Below are 19,203 nucleotides of genomic sequence, written 5' to 3' on the forward strand. Positions count from 1 at the left end.
CTGCGAGCAGGTGAGCGTGAGATAAGGAGCAGTCGCATCTCTGTCTACAGCCACTCCCTCTCTGGGGCAGGATTGCCAGTGTGGTTGGCCCTGGGCAAAACTTTGAAGTTGACAATAAGGTAATGTTGACTCATGGCAGCATAAAAATGCCTTATGCACAAGATGAAATATTTTCCTGTTAACCCTGCTGTAAATTGTGTCTTACTGCAACACAAATCTCTAATACAAGCCACCGTGTTCTTCATATGGTATTGTCAAGGAAGTATGGTCCTCCACTCACTAGTACTTAAGAACCTTAGAGGAAACAACGCCAGTGGCTCATTACCCTGCACAATAATCCTCTTAATTATTTATCAGAGGGTAACAGAAGTCATCCTGAATATCCTAAAGAAGTCTTTTTGTGGTTCTCAAATGTCTGACTACATTTGAATAATAAGTATCTTGCAATTCTTTTCAAAATAATTCAAGAGATGCAAAAGGGATGTCAACCTTACTTTACAAAAAGTCTCCCCTAAATCTTTATTGTCTTCAAAAAGTCTTTTCCTGTGGGGCGCCTGGGTGGCTCAGTGGGTTAAAGCCTCTGCTCTTGACTCAGGTCATGATCTCAGGGTCCTGGGATCGAGCCCTGCATTGGACTCTCTGTTCAGCTGGGAGCCTGCTTCCCCATCTCTCTCTGCCTGACTCTCTGCCTACTTGTGATCTCTTTCTGTCAAATAAATAAATAAAATCTTAAAAAAAAAAAAGTCTTTTCCTAATTGTGCCTGTTAAAGACCTACCAAAATGAGCTTTGAGGACTTGGCAGTAGAATGAGGCTTTCATGTTCTCATTTGTATTCTCTTTTCTAGGAAGCACTAATAATTCTTAATTCTAAAAGTCTGGCCAAGTATCTGAAGGCTGTTGAAGAACTGAAAAATAACGTAACTGAGGGTGTGAAGCTGTCTTTGGAAGAAGAGAGTAGAGGTGCCTGCACCAAGTGGGAGGTAAGGACATGCACATGTGTCTGGGCTTCCTCTGGTAGAGCCAACCCCGGGGCCTGTCTGTGCTCGGTCACTGTTAGTGTCCCCTTGTGCTTGGTATCACGGCGAGGTCAATCCTGCAGTGCCCAGGACCCAACTGGCTTCTGTGTTCAGCCAGTGACAACACGGTTTAGAGATTCAGGGTGATGGAAGGGGAGAAGGGAGAGTCCCTGGCGGCTGTGTCTTCCCCTGGCTGCGGGTTCCAGAGTTCCAGCTTCTGGTGACCCTTCTGTCTGGGCTTGTCTGAAGCCTCCAGCCCCATGGGAGGAACAACCTGGCGGCTGGGCTCATCTCCAGGTCACCTTTCAGTCCCCTCTCTGGCTTCTCTGCTCTTTCGTCCCTCGCCTCACCAGTTCCCTGCATCTAATTCACTCTGAGTTAAATACTTAATGTTTCCTGGGTCCCTAGTTGGATCCTGACTGAGACACAATGTATCAACACACACACACACACACACACACACACACACAGTTTCCTAGCGAAATAGGCATGGGCATTGGCATTTAATTCACTCTGAGTTAAATACTTAGTGTTTCCTGGGTCCCTAGTTGGATCCTGACTGAGACAACATATCAGTACATACACACACACACACACACACACACACACACACACTCTCTTTCCTAGAGAAATAGGCATGGGTGTTGGTGGCAGACAGACCTGGATTCAAGAGCTATGACCCTGGGTAAGTTGTTTAACTTCTAGGAACTTCACTGATAAAATCGGGATAACCCAAACTCCTCGGCAGGATTATTGCAAGGATTTATCTAAAGCCTCTGCCACAGAGATTGTATTCAGAAAAGGGTGATTAGTATTCAGTGTGTGTGCCTGGAGACAGAGAGAAAATAAAGTAATATAATTGAATGTCTACTGTTTAAGGTGCTCTTAAGACACATTTTAAAATAAACTTAAATTTTAGAACAATTTTTGATTCACAGAATTATTACAAAGATAGTACGGAGAGTTCTGGTATACCCCATGCCCAGTTTCTCCTACTGTTCTCACCTTACATTAATATGCTACCTTTGTCACAATTCATGCATTAATACCTATTCATTATTCAGTTTATACTTTATTCATATTTCCACAATGTTTCCCTTCTGTCCTTTTTTCGCTACTTCAGAATCCCATCCCGAAGACACAGTACCGTTCCATGCTGTTTTTCCATAGGCTCAGCTATGCATTTTGTCTATGTGTTTTCTCAGTCTGAGTCTCACTTTCTGTTTTCTTAACGGTGTCGTTCAGCTAACACACATTTTTAGTTGTTAGGAAGAAAAAGAAAGTTCCTTTCTGGGTCTGGTATAGTTTAAAACGTCCTCCCTGAAGACACAAGGATGAACCAGAATGCCGCTTAAACTCCCTTTCTATCCTTTGTTACTACAAATATTTTTATTGTGGTATTTTTTTTAAGATTTTATTTATTTATTTGACAGACAGAGATCACAAATAGGCAGAGAGGCAGGCAGAGAGAGAGAGAGAGAGAGAGAGAGGAGGAAGCAGGCTCCCTGCTGAGCAGAGAGTCCGATGTGGGGCTAGATCCCAGAACCCTGGGATCATGACCTGAGCCAAAGGCAGAGGCTTTAACCCACTGAAACATCCAGGTGCCCCTTTATTGGGTTTTTGATGGAAATCTTTCCAATGTATTCTTTTCCCATAGTGACTATGACCCTCTGTGGCTTTCTTTTCTTTTCTTTTCTTTTCTTTTTTTTTTTTTTTGGCAGGCTCTTCATCATGAGATGTCTTTGTATATTCAACAACTGAAAATAGACATTGAAAAAGAGAAGCTCAGTGACAATATTTCAAGACTCGAAAAACAAATAAATAAAGAGAAGAAACTGATTCGCAGAGGGAGGACCAAGGGTCTCATCAAGGAACATGAGGTAAACCACCTGTTTCCATTTAAGTGCTGTCATTATTTTGGAGTTTATCCTACATGGTTGTGTGTGTCCTTACTTAGCCTGGGATTAAACCTGCCCTGAAAATTACTTCAGCCCTCTTGTCTGTCCCCTGGGGACTATCCCTTATGCAGTTCCTTCTCTAACTACAAAGCTGCTTGCTTTGTAGAAGTGAAAAAAACTCAGCATCGAGTTAATATTTCATGACTTTCCTTGCTATGTCTCCGTAGCCCCTGTCCTTCAGACTCTGGTTACAAATATGTCACCTGTTGCTAAAGTAGCCACAGTTGATTTTGAGGGGATATGGTGTCCTTAGAACTGCTGCTTTGGGGAATGATAGCAAATGGGAGGCATATCTCATGACCTCTCTCTGGCCCCCATCCTATATGATTGCTTCTGTTTATTTGACAGTACTGACCCCTCTTCTTTCCTTTAAACTTTCTACTGCTGTAACTCTCCCAATATTAGTCTCTTTTGCTTTTCCTTATTTTATTATTTTTGGTGGGAAGTGGGGAGCTTCTTCCTAGTGTCCTTCGCAGATTTCTCTCTCTTCAGGTAATCTCTACACCCAGTGTAGGGCTCAAACTCCCAACCCCAAGATCAGGAGTCACATGCTCTACTATCTGAGCCAGCCAGGGGCCCCACAAATTTCTGTTTTCATTTTGTTGTCTTAATGTTTTAGTTTTGAGAGTCTATTTTTTGGCTGGTTTCATGCCTGTTCTCAGGGATTTTATGCCCTCTGCATTTTCTTTTCTTTCTTTCTTTTTTTTTTTTTAAGATGTTATTTATTTATCTGAGAGAGAGAGAGAGAGAGAGAGAGTGTGCGCACAAGTGATGAGGAGGGGCAGAGGGAGAGGAGGAAGCAGATTCCCTGCCAAGCAGGGAGCTCAACCAGGGGCTCTGTCCCAGGACCCTGGGACCACGACCTGAGCCTAAGGTAGACACTCAACCGACTGACCCATGCGGGTATTCCCCATCTTCGGTTTTTTTTTTTTTTAAGATTTTATTTTTATTTATTTGACAGACAGAGATCACAAGTAGGCAGAGAGGCAGGCAGAAACAGGCTTCCTGCGGAGCAGAGAGCCCGATTTGGGGCTTGATCTCAGGACCCTGAGATCATGACCTGAGCTGAAGGCAGAGGCTTAACCCGCTAAGCCACCCAGGCACCCTTCCCATCTTTGGTTTTAATGATAAAACCCTCTCTGTAATGTTAGTGCCTAAATTTCTGTCTGCAGCTGAGTCCTTTCCTCTGCACTCCAGGTTCTGAGTAGTAGATGTCACCAGTGTTCTTCAGAGACCTGCCATTCGGCGTGTCCAAAGCCCTTCAATACTATCTGCCTTCAAATTCTTCTTCCTCTTGTGTCTGTTCGTCAGGAAGGGCAGTGTCGCCTCTGTATTCCCCTCCTCCCCATCCCCTTTCCTTCTGGCTCAGTCATGATGGAGTCTGGTGCCAGGCCGCCTCTGTTACTCATTAGAACAATTCTTCTTTTCCTTCATTTCCACCACTGTTGCTATTGCCTTCAACCCAGATTATTCTCCCCATTTGATGACGGTCATGTCATTTTCCAGACCCATCCCCTGAGAGACCCTGCTGAACCACAGATCCTATGTCAGTGGCTCGCCCTTACTCTCAGAACATCTCCAAGCTCCTTAGAAGACCACGCAGGTCCTTGACAGCCTGGCTGCAGGACACGCCTTCGGTATCCCTTTTCCTGTGCGGTGCCCTCCCTCCAGCTCACTAGACTGCTGTTGTTTTAGAACAGCTGGAGCCTTTTTCCTCTCGTCTGTTCCTTCTGGTAGGAAGGTCCTCTCTCTCCTTTTACTTAGGGGACTTGTCCTTGTTCTTTCTGCATCTCCCTCTGATGGTTCCCACATGTGAGGTAGATTTTTTCTGACTCCTTATGGCAGACAGTGGCTCTATCGTAACACTTGTCACACTAGGTACCCATAGTGTGTGGGACTGCTGTAGGTGAGGAAAAAGGTTTTTTCGCCCCTTGAGGGTCTCTGAGAATGAAACTGACAAAGACAAACAGGAACAAAGCATACATATTTTATTGAATTGTTACGTTCACACGGGAGCCTTCGCAAGAGAGTGAAGACCCAAAGAAGTAGCCAGAGAAGGAATTTTTTATACCTTTTAGACAAAGAGACCAGAATTGACAAGACAAAGATAAGGGTTAGTTTAACAAGGTTTGTTCGCAGATTCCTCTGGTACGATCTTTGGGCTGACCAGAGTCTGTCTCTAATAAAAAGAGACTTTATTTCTGGCCGTTAGGCAGGAAGCAAGGAGCTTTTTCTGTATTTACTGCTTCTTAATTGCCTTTAGCTCAAAATAATTTTCACATCAGAAAGGTGTATTTTGGAGGCTGTCTGGCTGGCTTAGTCTGTAAAGCATGTGACTCGATCTTGAGGTCATGAGTTTGAGCCTCATGTTGGGCAGAGAGATCACTTCAAAAAAAAAGAGGCTTATTTTGGGGTGACGAATTCTGGTTTCATTCACTGCATTATTGGACTGTGGTGAATCTCTTTTAGGCTGACTTCCTCATCTTTGTTTCTCCAGTGCCCATTACCACATCGGGCACACAGTCGATGGCCTATAAAAGAATGTGATGTTGAAGTCACACACATCTGTTACTTTCTAATCCTTATGGACTAATCATGTAAGCTCATCTGAAGCACATTTTCTGCTTTATTTCCTCAATCAGGCCTGCTTTTCTGAGGAAGGCAGTCTGTACCAGCTAGATCACCACATGGATGTCTTGCGGGAGCTATGTGAAGAGCTGACTTCCCAGAAGAGTCAACAAGAAATGAGGAGAGCGCTCAAAGATTATGAACAAAAGATAGAACGACTGCGGAAATGTGCTTCTGAGATTCATATGACACTGCAACCCACCACGGGAGGCACATCGAAAACCAAGTTAGTGCTTCTAGAGAATAATTACACATCAGGGAAAAACGAGATGAAGCTCCTTGTGAAATCAAATGAGAAGGAGTGTTCTTTATTCTGGTTTAGGCATGATTTTTCTTCCTTTATTTTAATATGCAATTTTGATTCCTCCCTAGGGAGACCATGAACACATCCGAGAATGGAGGAAGGGATGCCCACAGTGAGGTACCATCTGCAAAATCACGTGATCAACCATCAACCGAAAAGGTGTTAAATGTGGATAATGTATTATAGGAGCAAACCTAGTAATGAAAAGGCCAAGTGTATAGTGATCCACTTCTCATTAATTGTTGGTTTTAATTATCTGATTATTTTCATCAGCCAAGAATTTCCATTTAAATAATGCAAGGAAGACTCCTTTTCCAAGAATTATAATACAACGAGCCATAGTTGTAGTGAGCATCACTTTATCTTCCTCTGAAGTTACAAACAGGTTTTTCAGAAAGAGACCATTTGCCGCCATTATGTATACACATTGTCTGTGGACATTCCTGAGGATACCAGAGGTGGAGTTTAATCTGTACAGATGCCTCAGCTTCACTGAGCTAAACTACTTCATTTATCATTTGTCTTTTTCTCAGTAGAATGTCCTTTACTTTTCTTGGGAATTGAATTTTCTGAATTCTTGAATTTTCGGTAAGTGGGCATGGACTATATGTCTTAGCCCAGACTGCCAGTCTGAAGTTGTGGGGAAGGACGAGGTGTATTTGACTTCAGAGGTCTGCTTTTGACTGTGGCTATGAGGTCACAAGCGGATACAGTATTTTGCGGTTGGGAGAACACCTTTTCTGTGTTGACATACCAATTAGAAGGCGAAACTCAGTGTCATAAATCTCTGTCCTAGGGGGAAGACCTTTCTCGGAGCTGAGAAGCTTCAAATAAGTTGTATTATCTCCTGGTTTGGGGTATAAAGAATTAGTGACACACCTTTGTATTATAAAGTGTTTGTCTTTTCCAGTTTAGTTAAGTATATTGAAATATCTTATGCGTGTTTATGTATATTCCAGTTATATATTCCATTTGTCTATGTATATCCCAGTTAAGTATACTGAAGATATTATGTTTGCTATTTTGCATATTTACGTGGACAATGGGATCAATGAAGAATTTTAGCCTGAAATCCAAGTTAAAGCCTCAGCAGGAGGAAAGCTCTATGGAGAAGTCTGAAAAGGATCACAATGCAGCCCTCAGTTGTTTACAAGAGAGGTAACCCCTTTACATAACTGGAAAATCCACCAAAAATATTTAATTGATGCAGACATGTTATACTTTAATACAGGTTTATAATCCATAAGTCATAATTTTTTTGCACATGGTCTGGTAACTTAAGCGCAAATTCCCTGAGATTTCTTCATATATAATTAAAAAATTATAAATTAAAAAAACTATATATTAGAAGTTATAAATTTAAAAATTATAAATTAAAAATTATAAATAAAAAATGTTTTGTCTTATTAAAATTAAGTAATATTGCATTTAATTTTTTTCCAGGTATGATATCCACAGAGAAGATCTTGAGCTATACCTGGAAAATAACAAATTCAGAATTATTTCTGATTTCTCCAGTGACAAGGAAAGGAGTAGTGCTTGTCTGCAGGATAAACTGACAGATCTACGGGTAATTACCAAAAAGATCATTAGAGAAGTTTTATCTTCTATTAGAAAATAATACCACCATCTGTATAGAATTCACTGTTTTTGTTGAGGTCACATGTGCTAGATGTTTCCAAAGAATTCTCTCTGTTGGATTGCATTTCTAACATTATTCTATTTCAGAGAGTGATTTGCATTCAGCTACCAAGCCCAGGAAAGACTTGGTTTGGGGGTTTTAATTTATTGCTCGTGCTCTAATTTGGTAGTCAAGATACTGTAGCTTGGAGAGTTTTGGATTATGTTTAGGATGGGAATGAGGGCTTCAAAAGAATTGTTCAAAACAATGTGTTTCAAGGCAGTTTCAACCAGTAGTCCAACTGTGTTGCTCTCAAATTAACAACACATGAAAAACCAATGGCTCTGAATATTTATTTCAGTCATCATCGTCTTTACCAAATTGTCACTTATCTATCTTATGTTGGGGCAGTTAGGAAGGGGCAGGCAGTGGAGGGATATTTCGCTCTGAGTGATGGATAATCTTCTGGAGAGCCATTTGGCTCAGGCGCTTCAGGGAAAACTGTCTAGTGTTGGGCAAACCAATCGTAAGCCGTACAAATAAAGATCTCCCGTATTTTGAAAACAATCTGTGCAGTGCAGAACAATACCGTTGTGTGCTTGGAAGTGCGTTAGAACGATCCCTTAACAGAAAACCCAGCAGGTGGAGGAAAGGGCCACAGGAGAGCCTACAGTGCCCTTTAGTTATCTTCCCTTTATGATGGCAGTTCCTGAGTCACACTCTACCATCTGGCTCCTCTCTATTTTCCATCTGAGTAAGCAGAATTAATATGTTAAAATCTCTGTCATTCAAGTGATGAATTTAGCACGTTTTCATCACAATTAAGAAACTGTCTTGAGACCTTACTCCAGTAACTGAATAATGAGTTGGTTATAAAAGCTGCAATAATCCGTGGGGAAGGTGAAGAACAAATTATAATGATCGGCACTCAGTAAATTCTGTAGCAGCACCTTTAAAAAAAACACAAAAAAATAACAACAAGATAAGGAGCTAGAATAGTATTGAATTTTTAGGTGTTTAATTATAAATCATAATTTAATTTCATTCACTTCTTATTTCATAGAAACAGTTTTGGTTCACTCTAGTTTTGTTTTCAGTTTAGGGAGAAACAAAGATTTTTTATCTAGAGGAACTAGGATATCTGTTCTTAAATTGCATGTATCTTTCTGAATTATATTCTGTGCACCTGCTTATGGGAAGGGAGTTTGTTCCTTTGTTGTTGACTCCCTTGACTTCACTGAATGGGACTTCTAAGAAGACAGTTAAGATTGTTGTTCCCTGAAGGATACTTCACTTGTAGATGGTTGGAAAATATTTTTAAATGTAATTAATTTTATTAATTAATATATATATATAAGATATAAAATATATAATAAGATATAAAAATACTTCTATTTTCATGTGAAACTCTGTGTTAATGGTTGGCAAACGTCCTCATTTTGTAAGAACAGAATAATTGTGCCTATTAACCCACTAGTTGATAGATTACTTCATGTGGTTCACCTAGGTCTTAAGAGATGAAACTGATGCTTGCTGGAAAGAGTTTGAATTCACCTCATTGAAGTTAGAAGAGCTTGACAGTGACATAAAGAAGCCTTTAATAAGGAACATGAGAGACAGATTAAAGGAAAAGGAAAGAGAGTTTCAGATGGCTCTTAATACCAGGTATAATTCTGAGATCTGTTAACCATGAGTTTACTGAATTTACTGAATTTTTAATGCTATTTTAAGATGGCTAATACTGGGGCGCCTGGGTGGCTCAGTGGGTTAAAGCCTCTGCCTTCAGTTTAGGTCATGATCTCAGCGTCCTGGGATCGAGCCCCGCATCGGGCTCTCGGCTCAGCAGGGAGCCTGCTTCTTCCTCTCTCTCTGGCTACTTGTGATCTCTTTCTGTCAAATAAATAAATAAAATCTTTAAAAAAAAAAAAGATGGCTAATACTATACTAAGTATGCTATTGTATTTAGTTCTCACAACCACAGTGAGAGAGGATACTATGATTGCCATTAGGGAATTTAAACAACATCACTGAACCACCCCACCGGCCAGAGACTTAGGTGGAACTTAAACTCTGTTGAGTTCCAAAGGCCATGCCCTGCCTGGGGCCACCCTTACGCAACTACTTCATCCCCTTCCCCCACCCCATCTGCCCTTGGGCATGAGTTTGGCCATGTCACTTCTCTGGGCCTTGGTTTTCCCATTTCTAAAGTGAGAGTGCTGTTACTATCTCCTATATATAGGATGCGCTTCCCCAGGACACATCCCCATTTTATGTAGGAGGAAATAGGGGCTCAGAGTCTGTATGTTATTTGTCCAAGGTCACACATTTCGATTTATTATTAATAGAGCCTATTTCTTTGAATTCTGTTGTACTTTCACTAATAAAATGATTTATAATGACATTTCTTTGTCATCAAAGGCAAACTTAAATTACATTCAATATTTTGTATTTCAAAAGATACAGAGGGGTGCCTGGTGGCTTGGTTGGTTGAGTGCCTAACTCTTGGTTTTAGCTCAGGTCATGATCTCATGGGTTGTGGGATCAAGCCCCTTGTTGAGCTCCACACTCAGTGGGGAGTCTGCTTGAAGGATTCTCTCCCTCTGTCCCTCCCCCTACTTGCTTTCTCTCTTTCTCTCTAAAATAAATAAATAAATCTTTAAAAAAAAAAAGTTCAAAAAAAGGTAGGGGTAAGGCTTAGAATATTTTACAATAAATTTCCACTCAGTATGTATTATGTATTATGCTATTAAGAATATTGGATATAGGGATGCCTGGGTGGCTCAGTTGGTTAAGCAGCTGCCTTCAGCTCAGGTCATGATCCCAGCGTCCTGGGATCGAGTCCCACATCGGGCTCCTTGCTCGGCAGGGAGCCTGCTTCTCCCTCTGCCTGCCATTCTGTCTGCCTGTGCTTGCTCTCTTTCCCTCTCTCTCTCTGATAAATAAATAAAATCTTTAAAAAAAAAAAGAATATTGGATATAACAAATCACTTATTCTTTGGGATTTTGGATTGCTGGGTTTGGTTTTTGAAGGGTTTTTTGTTTTTATTTTGCTGGTTTTGGGTTTTAATGTGATGATGTGTACATATCATTGTATGTCTTAGTTAAATTATGGCATTAATATATTTTATAGAATATCTTTATGTTGTCTTTTTCCGTTATGTCTGGTTTATTTTTCACCCAGAATGGAATCTTTGGAGACCGCATTGAAAATTGTGTTACCTGCGGAGAAGGAATCACTTCTGCTCTGTGGCTCTGACCTGCTCCTCCGTGAAATAGTCATTCAAGAATTTCATCTCACTGATGCTGACGGCATTTATCAAAACCTGAGGGTAAATAGAAGTTCTCCCACCGTACTCATAGAATAATTTAGTTCTTCAGAGATTTTTAATTATGCATCAATGGTATACCATTAGACTATAAGCAATGGCAGAAGAGCCTTCAATAATTTAGACTTACTTGTTTCTCAACTCGCAGTTCCTTGCAAATTTGAAAGTAGGTACGGTGGGGTAAATAATTAGATATTTTCTTTGAATTCAAAATGAAGGTTTGCTTGTGAATATCTTTTCCAATGGCTGAAATCCTAAATATTGTCCTAGACTCACATGCATATTCTAAGGTTTACTTATTCCAAGTCTCATTTAAAAAATTTTTTTAATTTAAAAAATTTTCAATTTAAATTCAATGTAGTTAACACACACTATATTATTGGTTTCAAGGGTAGAATTTAGTAATTCATCAGTTGCATACAACACCCAGTGCTCATTACATCAAGTGCCCTCCTTAATGCCCATCACCCTGTTACCCTACTCTCCAACCCCAAGTCTCATTTCAAATAAAAAAAAAATTAAGTTTTATTTTTCAGATTATAAACAGATGTCCAACAGTTTAATCTCTATTTTCGCTGAAGCAGTAGAGTTATATACTTGTTTTCTTTGGGGGATTGAGACATCAGGAAGGTTATCAGATAATGAAACAGCTGGGCCATCTGATCCTTTGTAATTAAAATATTTCCTTCTGTTGAAACTGTCAGCCTTAGAAAAACCCAGAAGCCATTTTCTAGATGCCACCTAGACATTGTAAGTTTAGGTTCATTTCTGATGTGCAGTCTGCCTTTTCTTCTGCCTCAGCCTTTTCAGCATTTCTTCCTTTATTTTAGAATATCCAAGATTCCATAGCTGGACAGATTGAAATATATAACAACCTGGAACAGTCGGGCGACTTTGCATTAAAGGAATTACACCCGCTTGATCTACATGCGACTCGGAATATTCTGCAGAAACACAGAACACAACTCGAAGAAGCGAACCACCAGGTCCAGAGGAGTAAAGACGCACTCACAGCTCTGGAGGAGTTTCTGGCTTCTCTGAGAACAGCTGAGCTCTCTTTCGAGCCTGTTACAGATACACAGGTAGTACAAGAAAACACTGTGACGGCAGAAAATAAAGAAAGAGAAATCAGCCTGATGAAGGACCAGGCCAGACACCTGGATAAACGTTTGAAAACGCTCGGCATAAGCTTTAAAGACGCAGAACGGGGTGACGACACCTGTGGCAAACTCCTCGTCGCTCTGTCCCGAAAGTTATCTGAGACACATGACTATGGCGTGCATGGAGAGCTCACTGAAGAAAACAAATTACTAGAGACTTGTATTTTCAAAAATAATGAACTTCTGAAGAACATTCAAGATGTGTACAATCAGATCGGTAAAATCAGTCTCAAGGATCCCAGTGTTCCGGCTGTGAAGCAACGGTGAGTCTCATTTTCGTTCATGTCCAGACGCAGGACAGTACTTTTCTGTGTTTTCAGTATCTGTTAGGTGAGAGAAATACTTCCTGTGCCTTTCTACTTCTGTTCCATCCTGCTCTACTCACTGTTCAGCATTCTTTTCTGTAGACTTTTCTAGCAAGCTTCATTTTTGTTGATAGTGTCTTTACAAGATATCCTGTAATTTTTTTTCCCATTAAAGTGTGCATTTCATGGGATAAAGGAAGAGTAAAATAAGTTGTGTTTAAAGTACTTGAGTTCTTTCAAAGTCCGTTTTGGTGCTGTTTTATTAAGTGGTTCTTGCGATGGGGGAAGATCCACATGGTGGATAATAAAGAAAAATGTGGTGAGAGATAGGCATGCCACGCCCTGTCCCTGCTTCTTCCTGAATTATTTGGTTTTCCCCTCTCCTGCTAGCAAGATTGGGAAGGGGACTGAGTGGGAAGGCATAGGATTGACTTTGAGAGGTCAGTGAAGGTTAGTGCTAGTTCTGGAGAATGAGCAGAGTTTCAGTAAACTGAGGTGGGCAGTCTTCTGTACGAGTGCTGTTATTTTATTTTATTTTTAAGATTTTATTTATTTATTTGACAGAGAGATAGATCACAAGTAGGCAGAGAGGCAGTCAGAGAGAGAGGAGGAAGCAGGCTCCCCACTGAGCAGAGAGCCCGATGCGGGGCTCGATCCCAGGACCCTGAGGTCATGACCTGAGCTGAAGGCAGAGGCTTTAACCCACTGAGCCACCCAGGCGCTCGAGTGCTGTTATTTTAATGCTGGTGTTCAGAGCTAGCCTCCAGGTCCTGCAAGTGACAATGTTAGCAAGTTACTTTTGGGAACTCCTCTTCCCTGTCTAAATCATTCCCACATTCTGTCTCTTTTGCCCACTGGATCCCTAAGGCTCCATGCCGTCTTGAGGCTCTGTAGCTGACCAAGCTCTTCCCTCTGAAACTGCCCTGTGCTCGCAGTCACAGAGAGACTTTCGTTCCTACAGTGCCCAGTTCTTAGTAAGGTGTTGAACTAACTACTCATTTAGTCACTCATTGTTAATAAATTTTTATTATATATTTATAAATACTAAGAAATGAATACATGTTAATTTGTACATGAAAAATTGTACATTGATAAACCATAAGTTGTTGTAATTTTTAGTTTAGTTATTAATACAACAAGTGTGTGTTGTGTGCCCAGTACTATTTTAGGTCGTGGGGATATAGCAGTTAACAAAATGGACAAAAACTCTTGTCCCCGATAGAGCTTCTTACCTAGTGAGAGGAGTAAGATATTCAATGTTTGATGGTGATAAAAGCTATGAAGAAAAATTAAGCAAGGAAGGAGGAGGGGGTTGTAATTCCAAAAGAGTCATCCAGGACAGATTTACTGAGAAAGTAAATCTTTGAGTCAGATGGATGAGAGAGCTAGCCACATGACTAGCAGGAGGAAGAACCTTCCAGGCTGAGGGAGTGGAAGGTACAAAGGCCGGCTGTGGGGATGTGCCGCATGTCTGAGGAGAAGCAAGGAGGTGAGAAGGTCAGTGGTGCGGGGAAGAGGTATGAAAGGGGATCAGAAAGGGAGCGGTGGAATGGGGCTTAGCTCAGGCAGGGACCTCTGGGTCATGTGATAACTTTGGCTTTTTCTTTGAGTAACATGGGAGGTCACTGGAGGGTTCTGAGCAGATGGAAGCGATTTAGTTTTCAGTGTTAACAAGCTTTCTCTGGCTGGCATGTTGAGAACAGAGTGTTGGAGTCAGGGGAAGATGCAGGAAGTCTAGGTCCATCTGTGGTAGTAAGCCAGGTAAGGGATGATGGCGGCGTGGACCAGTGGTGTGGTGGCAGAAAGTGCTAAGATTCTGAGTATATTTTGAAGATAGAGTCCACATGATTTGTTGACACACTGTACCTAGGTTATAAAAGAAAGATTGGAGTCAAGAATGATTCTAGGCTTTGGGCGCCTGGGTGGCTCAGTTGTTTAAGCGACTGCCTTAAGCTCAGTTCGTGATCCTGGAGTCCTGGGATCGATTCCCGCATCGGGCTCCCAGTCCCACAGGGAGTCTGCTTCTCCCTCTGACCTTCTCCCCTCTCATGCTCTCTCTCACTCTCTCAAATAAATAAATAAAATCTTAAAAAAAAAAAAAGATTCTAGGCTTTGACCTGAGCAACTTGAAGAACAGAGTTACCACCAACTGAAATGAGAAAGAGTGAAGTTTGTCAGATATTGAATGAAAGATCAACTGTGGTCAGTTTTAGGACAGGTTTGAAATACTTGACATTCAAGTCAGGTACCAATAAGACTCCTAACAGTAGATGGAGTCAGGAGAGAGGGGTGAGTAGAGGTGTGCATTGGAGAGTCCTCAGCATCTAGAATGCTATATAAAGTCCTGAGATGCATGACATTGCCAGCGGAGTGAGTTCAGACAGGCCAGAGAAGGGGGCTGAGCTGCATGATCCAAGCACTCCATCTTAGGAGATTCGGGAGATGAAGAGGAACCAGGCATAGGTACTGAGAAGGGGTGGCGGGTATAGGAGGAGGAAAATCAAGAGTCCTGGGGTCAAGTGAGGAGGCCTTTCAACAAGGAGAAGTGGTCAGCTGTGTCAATGCCACTGACCAGTGAAGGGGACAAAGACTGAGAATGGAACATGGGTTTAGCAACAAGGAGGCTACTTGGAGATCTTGACGAGCAGCCTTGGAGGGGCGGTGGGGAGTGAAAGCCTTATGGGAGTGGATTCCAGAGAGAACTGAAGAGAGGAGGTAGAGACAGTGAGTATCTGGTAAGAGCAATTCAGACCTGGGTGAATGGAGTTAATCCTTCCAGGATCAGTTTGCAGGTTAAAGCTCTTAGGTCAAATGACTCTTTTTTTCATGGGGAAGAGGTTTTGGTATAGAAGGTAGAAATGCGAGATTTCCTTGCTTGTTCCTTTCTCCTTGGCCTCCTCCACTCTTCCTTAGAAGCTTGCAAGGCATGACCACTCATCTCTTTTCTTCTTTCCATGCCATGCTCTCTTTCCCATTTACACACACACATACTCTTTCTCTCTTCTCTCACATACTTACACTTCCTTTACAAGCGCGTTCACCACAGAAAAATGTTACTGCTTGAGGTTCTGTATATTCATTATGTCTAAAATACCAAATTAGTATTCTGGAGATGCATAGAACCTCGTGAACTCTATAATAGGACTGTGTAATTTTGATATAATAATTTGAGGGCAAATTAAAGTTAGCGTGCTCCCCCAAATTACCCATATTTGTGTTGAATCAGATTGGCTAATAACTGGCTATCAAACTTTTCTCTTTCGTAATCAAGGAAAAAATCACTAACGAGACTGGATAAGGATCTAGATGACTATGAAGAAGAGAAGAAATGGTTGCAAGAGATGGTTAATTCTCTCCCACAATTCAGAGATGGTAGAGAAAAATCACTGAATGAACAGTTCCAAAATACAGCACTTTTGTGGGAGAGTACAAAAGCTTCAGTCACTGAATGGTAAGGGGAAAAGTCCCTCCCAAATCTGAGAAGTTGTGTGTAGCACAGTTAACTTTTTGAAATACATTGAAAACACATTTGCATGGATGTAAAGGAGGGGCAAACGTGAGAGTTTCATACTGGAAGCTGATGGGGTCAATGTCTGGGTAAGATCTGGCATCCTAGATTATAGCCCAATGAATTTAAGAGGTTATCTAAGAGGGAGAACAACTGCACAGTGTCTTTATTGTTATCCCACCCATGTTAGTTTTCTGTTGCTATTTTGTTTAATGGAAGTTTAGTGGCTAAAAAAAAAATACAATTAAAAAAAATTTTTTTTTATTTTTTATTAACATATAATGTATTATTCGTCCCAGGGGTACAGGTGTGTGAATCACCAGGTTTACACACTTCACAGCACTCACCAAACAATACAAATTTATCTTATGGTCTGGAGGTTGGAAATTTCTGAAATCAAGCTGCCTTCCTTTCTCCGAGGCTCTAGGACAGAATCCTTTTCCTTTCCGAGGCCTCCTACCACTTTCCTTGATGTGTGTCCCCTTCCTCCATCTTTAAAGCTGGCTGTGTGGCATCTTCAAGCCTGGGCAGGCTCAAAAGTGTTCTTAACTATGTAATAGCCATTACCTACCAGTCCTAGTTGGCAGTTCTGCTCAGTATTCTCCATCCATGCCTTCTTTACCTTACTCTCTGCCTGGACGGAGAAGTAGTCAGGAAGGCTGATCCCTAACAGCCTGGACCAGCCAGGCCAAGGGGGCCCAGTTGGGATAGGAAGTGGGATGCGCAAGTAGGAGATTTGAGGACTAGCAGAGATGGTCTTAACCGCCTCCCTTTCTAGCAGGTGGTTCTGGTATCCCCTACTGGCATCCTCCTCTCCAGCTCAGGGTACTTTCCCCCTTACGCTGAGGCTGAGTGGTCTATCTGTTTTTGCTCTGGTTGGTACCTCAGTTCCTTGGAAGTTTCCTGTAACTCTGCTCACCTCTGTGGTCCTTTTACCCAGAACTCTGTCTGGGTGCCCCTCCTGTGTTCTCCTGGAAGCTGAGTGTACAGTAATCAAGATAAAGCTTGTCTGTGGTATTTGGTCTAGTCTGCCCTTAGATTTTATAGAGGAAAGAAACGGAGGTCCAGAGAGGTTAAAGTAACTTATCTAAGTTCACATGACTGAGTAATGCCCAGATATAAGTAGAAATCAGGTATCCTAACTGCCAAGTTATCTGTACTACTTTACTTTTTAAAAAGGGCTAAATCTAGGGGCACCTGGGTGGCTCAGTGGGTTAAGCCTCTGCCTTCAGCTCAGGGTCCTGGGATTGAGCCCAGCATGGGGCTCTCTGTTCAGCAGGGAGCCTGCTTCCCTCTCTCTCTGCCTGCCTCTCTGCCTACTTGTGATCTTTGTCTGTCAAATAAATAAGTAAATAATCTTATAAAAAAAATTCTTCTATTAAAAAAAATAATAAAAAGGGCTAAATCTAGAATAAGTTAAATTGACCTAAACCGTGACTTGCTGAATTAGTATCGAAACTAATAGTGCTCCAAGAATAGTGCTAGGGAGGCACTGTTTTCCAAGCTGTTTTTTGGTTAATGATGAAATTGAGATGCTGATTTCTTAAGATTATGAATCCTGTGTTTCCTTCTAGAGCTTACATCTGGTAATTTTTTTTTTTAAAGATTTTATTTATTTATTTGACAGAGAGAGATCACAAGTAGAGAGGCAGGCAGAGAGAGAGAGAGAGGGAAGCAGGCTCCCCGCTGAGCAGAGAACCCGATGCGGGACTCGATCCCAGGACCCTGAGAGCATGACCTGAGCCGAAGGCAGCGGCTTAACCCACTGAGCCACCCAGGCGCCCAATTTTTTTTTTTTTTTTTTTTTTACTTTTGATCTGGTGAAAATTATAATCCTTGATTTTTTTTCATACCATCCATTTGCCAGATAACTATATGAGCCATTGTCTTAGGTTACATTGGTAAAGCAATATGCTAGACCATGTCAAGAGGAAAAATATTCCATAATGTATTAGTCATTATCATAGGATACTTACAAAGAGAGAGAATGGTTTTCTTATTTTTCGAGATTTACCTGTTTTACTTTTTTTTTTTTTTTCTTCATAGCCTTGATCAATGTGAAAGAGTTTTGGAGCTCTTAAAACAATATCAGAATTTTAAAAGTGTCTTGACTGCTTTGATTCAAAAAGAAGAGAATGTCATCTCCCTTCAGGCTTCCTACATGGGAAAAGAGAACCTAAAGAAAAGGATAGCCGAGGTGAGTCAAGATTCCAAAGGAAACTCCGCACAGTGGCCTTGACCATTACGAGGATATTATAAATAGAGTCATTTTTGAAACTTGGCTTAAAAGAACAGTGACCATGTTTTATCAGATATCTAAGACCTTATTGAATTTATTACTAGGACTTGAAATATTTCAGTCCCCAAGTTGATGCTGGGTTACTTGTGTTTGGTTTTTGATCCTGGTGATGTGGTTCTGTTGACATCTGGGGTCACTCCTGCTACTACCTCTGTATGGTTTTGACAGTCTTTGCAGTGACCTTCTACCAAAAAGGACCCTGAGACTTCCTTTTAGGCTCCGGAGAATGAAGGTAGTGAGAAGACCCCTCCATTATTAGCAGACAAAGGAATAATTACATTTTTATTTATTCAATTTCTGTAAATATGTATTTACATCCATGATGCTTCATCTACGTTCACAGCCTCACCAATCACAACATATTCTAAGAAGAGTAACACTTTTGGACACTAGGTGTCATTATTTTCTACGATTTTAGGTGGTTATCTACCAAAGTGGCCAAGGAATGGAATAGTTGAAGCATACTACTACTACACTATATTATTGTACTCCAGAAAGTTGCTTTTCCTACTGGTTTTATGAGTCCTGTGCTGAAGTGCTGTTAAAGGGTCAAAAGCATGTGGGAAATACAATCTACTTGATACAGCTGATTGTTAGGAAGCTATTTCATTGAACTTCCCATTGCTGAGAGAGAGAGAATCAACCAGACTCTTAAAATTGAGTCTTTATCTAGAACTCTTATCCCTGAAGCTGAAGTGACATTCAGGGTACCAATACATGGTCAGAACTATCTAGAGTAGGAGCGAGACCTACTTCTCAGACTCAGTCTCTTGAACTGACCGATCATAAAGAACCCTGTTTGGACACCAGTTGTACAATATGTGACTGTCTAACTGATTTCCTATGAGATTTATTTTTTTTTTAAGATTTTATTTATTTGAGAGAGAGAGGGATAGAGAGTGAGCACAAGCGGGTGGAAGGAACAGAGGGAGAGGGAGAAGCAGATTCCCGGCTGAGCAGGGAGCCTGATGCTGGGCTTAATCCCACAACCCTAGGATCACGATCTGAGCTGAAGGCAGGTGCTTAACCGACTGAGCCACCCAGGCGCCCCCTCCTATGAAATTTAAATGAAGAAGGC

At 41.2% G+C, this 19,203-nt stretch overlaps 1 protein-coding gene across 1 annotated transcript in view; it reads left to right on the forward strand.

Annotated features, from left to right (window-relative positions):
* The window catches only part of LOC111159679 (spectrin repeat containing nuclear envelope protein 2), a 275,318-nt gene that overhangs the window by 68,131 nt on the left and 187,984 nt on the right, over nucleotides 1-19,203 (forward strand). Inside the window, 11 exon segments of the mRNA XM_022522256.1 lie at nucleotides 846-980; nucleotides 2,738-2,896; nucleotides 5,617-5,828; nucleotides 5,975-6,065; nucleotides 6,964-7,064; nucleotides 7,350-7,476; nucleotides 9,035-9,192; nucleotides 10,709-10,856; nucleotides 11,684-12,276; nucleotides 15,590-15,769; nucleotides 17,873-18,023. Coding sequence (XP_022377964.1) covers nucleotides 846-980; nucleotides 2,738-2,896; nucleotides 5,617-5,828; nucleotides 5,975-6,065; nucleotides 6,964-7,064; nucleotides 7,350-7,476; nucleotides 9,035-9,192; nucleotides 10,709-10,856; nucleotides 11,684-12,276; nucleotides 15,590-15,769; nucleotides 17,873-18,023 — 2,055 coding nt within the window.

Source organism: Enhydra lutris, unplaced genomic scaffold (assembly GCF_002288905.1).
Source record: "Enhydra lutris kenyoni isolate GAN:26980312 unplaced genomic scaffold, ASM228890v2 scaffoldscaffold4, whole genome shotgun sequence".
Classification (NCBI taxonomy): Eukaryota; Metazoa; Chordata; class Mammalia; order Carnivora; family Mustelidae; genus Enhydra; species Enhydra lutris.